General features: G+C 61.4%; 1 protein-coding gene across 1 annotated transcript; it reads left to right on the forward strand.

Annotated features, from left to right (window-relative positions):
• The first annotated feature begins 55 nt into the window (after positions 1-55).
• EGR4 (early growth response 4) lies at positions 56-1,859 on the forward strand. The gene is made up of 2 exons (XM_009639555.1): positions 56-194; positions 532-1,859. Exons 1-2 carry the CDS (start codon positions 56-58, stop codon positions 1,857-1,859), a joined length of 1,467 nt encoding a protein of 488 aa, XP_009637850.1.
• Positions 1,860-5,030: the final 3,171 nt, after the last annotated feature.

The raw sequence follows: 5,030 nt of genomic DNA on the forward strand, positions 1-5,030 counted from the left end.
ACCCCGAGCATCCCCCGTCTCACCCCAGCCCAGCCCGGCCGTGCCTCCAGGGAAGATGCTCAACGTTATGGATTTCTCCTGCTCGGACCCGCTTTACTCCAAGTACGAGGAAAACTGCGAGATGAAAACCGGAGACCTGCAGGGCTTGGGGCAGCCCGAGCAGCAACTTCTGGCAGAGGCCGATTTCCTGGGAGGTAAGGGCAGGGGGGAGCTGGGCAGGGATGAGGGACCCCGCTGGGAGGGATAGCTCCGGCCGGGAATCGGGCATCACTCCCTCCTCTGCCCCCCCAGCCTGCTCCCAGCCCCTGGCTGTGGGTGCAACAGTCCCCGCTAGCGCAAGGTGGGGGTCCTGAGGGTCCTGCTGGGGAAGGTTGGGTGATGCCCAGGGCTCCCTGTGTGGTCCTGGGGACCCGGCTAGGACGGGGACCTCGCAGTGACGCAACGCCAGCCTCCCGCTGTTCCCCCGTATTCCACCCCCCCCATCCCTGCAGCCCTCCGTCCCTCTAACCGCCCTCCCCTCTGCGTCCCCAGGTGAGCTGCTGGGTGCCCCGATGAGCGCCGGGGTGGTGGATTACTCCCTCCCGGGCAGCCAGCCCTCCCCTTCGCTCAGCTACACCGGCAGCTTCTTCATCAAGGCGGTACCGGAGCATCCGCAGGACCAGGAATCCCTCTTCAACCTGATGTCGGGGATCCTGGGCATCTCCCCCTTCGCTTCCTCTGAGGGCCACCAAAGGCACCTGGATGCTCTTTACCCCTGTCCCGAGGTGGCTCAGAGCCAGCTGGACCTTTACGCCGCCTGCCAGCCCGAAATGAATGGATCTGCCCAAGCCCCCTTCCCGGAGCAGGGCTACGGCGGCTTCCCCACAGCAGAGGGTGCTCAGCCCCTCCAGGCACAACCCACCTTGGGCAACACCTCGCAGTGCTTCTTCCAGCCCAAGCTCCTGGACAACAAGCAGGACATCAAGCTGCCCTCTGGTTCCCCACCCCTGGACAAGTTTAAAGCCTCCTGCGCCCAGTGGGAGCCCATCACCCAGCATCAGGCCTACTTGCCCACCGGCTACCATTCTCCTGAAGCCTTCCCGGCTGGGGAGAGTGGCCAGGGGCTGTTCCACCCACTGGGCTCCAAGATGGAGACCGTCTTGTCCGTCAGCTGCCAGTCGGAGCTCGGCAGCCTGGCGGAGGACACTGCCTGCTTCAGCACCCATCTGGGCTTCGGCTGCGAGCCAGAAAACTTCCCGGCCCGCGGGGACTTTGCCGACACCAAGATCCACAACCTCCCTCCTGCGTTAATGCCGGAATTCGACGCTTCCTTGGCTCAGCCTGAAGTCCTGCCGGGTCTGATGAGCTCTGCCAAGCTCCTCCATCCTCACCCCTCGCCCTCTGTGCCCCCCACGGACTTTTTGGGCCACCCCACCTCTTCCTCCATCCCTTCCCTGCTGCCCACCAACCCTCCCGCCTTGGCCGAGCCCAAGAAGAAGACGCGCCGGACCAAGTGCTCTTCCAAGTGCTTCTGCCCGAAACCCCATGAGAAGGCTTTTGCCTGCCCGGTGGAGAACTGCATCCGGAGCTTCGCCCGCTCGGATGAGCTCAACAGGCACCTCCGCATCCACACGGGCCACAAACCCTTCCAGTGCCGCATCTGCCTGCGGAACTTCAGCCGCAGCGACCACCTCACCACCCACATCCGCACCCACACCGGCGAGAAGCCCTTCTCCTGTGACACCTGCGGCCGCCGCTTCGCCAGGAGCGACGAGAAGAAACGCCACAGCAAGGTCCACCTGAAGCAGAAAGCCCGGACGGAGGAGAAGCTCAAAGGTTTGGGTTTCTTCTCGGTGGGTCTCTCCTTCGGGACACTGTGAAACCCCAACCTGAGCGCTGGGAAGACGGCGTTTCCCGAGGTCCCCCCGAGCATCTCACGGGAGAGCCGGGGTGGGAATGTCCTCCTGGGGTGGCCCCGGAGAAGATGACAGCAGGTCGGGCCGTGCCAGGGAGGAGAGGGGCACACGGGAGGCAGAGGCGATGCCGCGGCGCTGGACCACGGGCTGCGGCGGAGGGATGTGGCAGCTCCGGCCACCCGGAGCCATCTCCACACTGCAGGGACTGAGTCATTTTTACAGCTCCTGCTCCGAGGAGAGGGGGAAAAAAAAACCAAAACCAACCATGTACAGAAAGAAATCCCCCCCGAGGTGGGGTTTTTTAATCTACCCAAACCCCCAGACACCCCGTGTTTGTAGCGACCTGACTGTGATTTCCCCTGCCAGCACTTTAACGCGGAGCTCCCGACCGGGTATTTACTGGCCGGCACGGTCGGGGGCTGCGGCTGCACCGGTCCTTTCTCCCGAAGGAGATGCTGCCGGGCTCCAGCAACCGGTGCGTAAGGGTCCCTTTGGAAAGGTGATGTTGTTGTTGTTATTATTTTCCTGTTTGTAAAAAAAAAAAAAAAAAAAAAAAAAAAGAAAAAAAAAAACCTATCAGGAATATTAGAAAATTGTGTCTATTTTTCTAATTAAAGATCTGAGCTGATCTAAGACCTTGCTGGGGTTGCTCTCTGCCTTTCAATCCCCAACGCCAGTGCTGTTTCTGTTGCGTTTTTGACCTCTTAGCTGCTGCGTATGGGGAAAGAGGTGCTTAAATAATGAGCAGGGAGAGAAAAATGGATCAGCGCAGCGGGTGGGTTGGCATCCTGCCTCCCGAGCATCCCCAAATCCCCAGGGTGGGTGGCTCATCCCGGGAGAAGGGTCTTGTGCTGGGAAGCAGAGGGGAAGGGATCCCCGCTCCTCACCGGTGGGTCCCCCCTCTGAAAAGGGGGACGTGGCTCCGGGTTTATTCCGCTGGGGCCGAGCCCTGCAGGGATCTGCCCTGCGTGGATCCAAAGCTGCAGGGTCAGCTGTGGGGACCCCAAAGCCCAGCCCAGAGCCCCCACCCTGGGCTCCTGGTCCCCTGTGGGGTGTGGGATGCCCTGTGCGCCCCAGCAGGCTTCACCTGCAAGAACCGGGGTGAAATACAGCCCCGCTCCCCATCTTCGTTCTGGCACATCCCCAGGGCTGGAGGAGATCCAGGCACCATCAGGCAGAGGCAGGCGGGCAGGATGCGGCCCCCTGCGAAGCCGGCGGGGGGCTGTTTTCTCCCTCCCTTTCAGTGTTTGAAGCCGCCGAGATGCCGTATCCCTTCTCCTGGGACCAGCCAGCAGCCAGCTGCCCCAGGAGGAGATTTTGCACCACGGAAGGCTGCAAGATAGCAGAGCCTTCCTCCTCCAGCAGCTAAAAATCAGCCAAAACCATACATGCCCCAAATCTCCTCCTTCTAACAGAAGATGCTAACTCGGATGGGGCACGCCGGTCTTTGGGTTTGATTAATCAGGAGGAGAAGGTGCCTGCAGGAAGGGAGGGAGCTGGGCGGCAGGGATGGGGCTCAGCATCCCTGGTTGGAGGCTCAGTGATCGTCATCAGTGCTCGGGCATTTTGGGGATTATTGGCCTTTTCTTGCAGAGGGGGAAACTGAGGCAGGGAAAGGGCACAGAGCATGGCTGCAAATCTGCTCTTTCGGGCAGATTTTGTCCCCTCCACTAGCCCTGGAGAGGGAGGATCTGCCCTCCAGCTGTGTTATGGAGGAGGGAGGTCTCCTTCCCCAGGTCCCCTCATGTCCCCCAGCCCTTTGCTGACATGGATGGGAGCATTCTGGGGCTAAACCCCAGGGAGCCCAGGAAAATCCACTGCCTGGCACCAAGCATGCTGTGGGGTGGCCATGGGGTGGGGAGGACCCCGTGGAGATGGGGTGGGAAGTTGGGCAGGGGCCATGGGGGCTCGTGGGAGGCTGCTAGCAGGGGTGGGATGGGGAAAGGGGCCAGAAGGAAGCCTGGTTGAGGGCAAAACCCTAAATGTCCCCTCGGGCCTGTCCCTAAGAGTTCACACCTCTCATGGCACCCAAGGGTGCTCATGCCCTTTTGGTGGGCACCCACTGGCCCCAAGCACTGCTGGCCCCAGCAGCCAAACCATCCCACGTGTGCAAGGGCCTGATCCTGAGCGAGGACCTCTCCGTGGGGTGCAGATGACCCCAGGCACCAGGGAAAACTCTTCCTCTTGGGGGACACCCTAGGTATTGTTAATAAGGACCTCAGCACCCAGGTTTGGGCACCTCTCGCCAGCAAACAGCCCCACTTTCCCCCGTGCCACCGGCCATGCATGATGTATGAGGCCTTTATTAATACCCCTCCGAAAGTGCATCTATTATTGATGCTGAGTCTGAAAGCTCTGTGAAGGCACCCAGGCTCGAGCCCTCGCCCTCTGCTCCCTGTCCCTGGGAGGGAGGAAGGCACCCACCATGGCAGCTGGGTGCAGCTGATTCTGGGGTGCTACTGATTCTGGGGTGCAGCCAGACTGAGCACGCATTCTTGTGTTCTTAGAGGAGGAGGTGCCCCGAAATCTGGGGCTACTCCATGATGGGGATGGCCATTCACCCCCAGGCTGGTCCCAACGCTGCCGTCTTCCCCTGTGCCCACAGCAGAGACAAGAAAACACATCAGTGCTGGGTGCCTTCAGCACTGGGGACCAGGCTGAGGTGCTTGGGGGATGGATCAGGACCAAGCCATGGATTAAGCCAGGGTGATGAGGGACTGGATCAGGAGCAAGCCAGGGAGCAAGATGGGGTGCTTGGGGACCAGCTGGGGACCAAGCCAGGTGCTCAGGGACTGGGTCAGGATCAAGCCAGGGACCAAGCCAGGGTGCTCGGGGACTCAGTGAGGACCAAAGCAGCAATTAAACCAGGGTGCTTGGGGACCAGCTGGGGACCAAGCCAGGGTGCTCAGGGACTCAATCAGGACCAAGCAAGTAGTTAAGCCAGAATGCTTGGAGACCAACTGGGGACCATGCCAGGGTGCTCAGGGACTGTCTCAGGGCCAAGCCAGGGTCCTTGGAACTGTGGGTGCAGCCCAGGATGGGGAAGGAGCAATGCGGCCAGCCCCCGGGGGGGATGCTCTGGGGTGACCCCAGCCGGGAGGCTGCCAGGGGCAGGGGTGGGACTGGGGGGGCAGG

The sequence above is a fragment of the Egretta garzetta genome, unplaced genomic scaffold (assembly GCF_000687185.1).
Source record: "Egretta garzetta isolate BGI_Z169 unplaced genomic scaffold, ASM68718v1 scaffold265, whole genome shotgun sequence".
In the NCBI taxonomy this organism is placed as follows: Eukaryota; Metazoa; Chordata; class Aves; order Pelecaniformes; family Ardeidae; genus Egretta; species Egretta garzetta.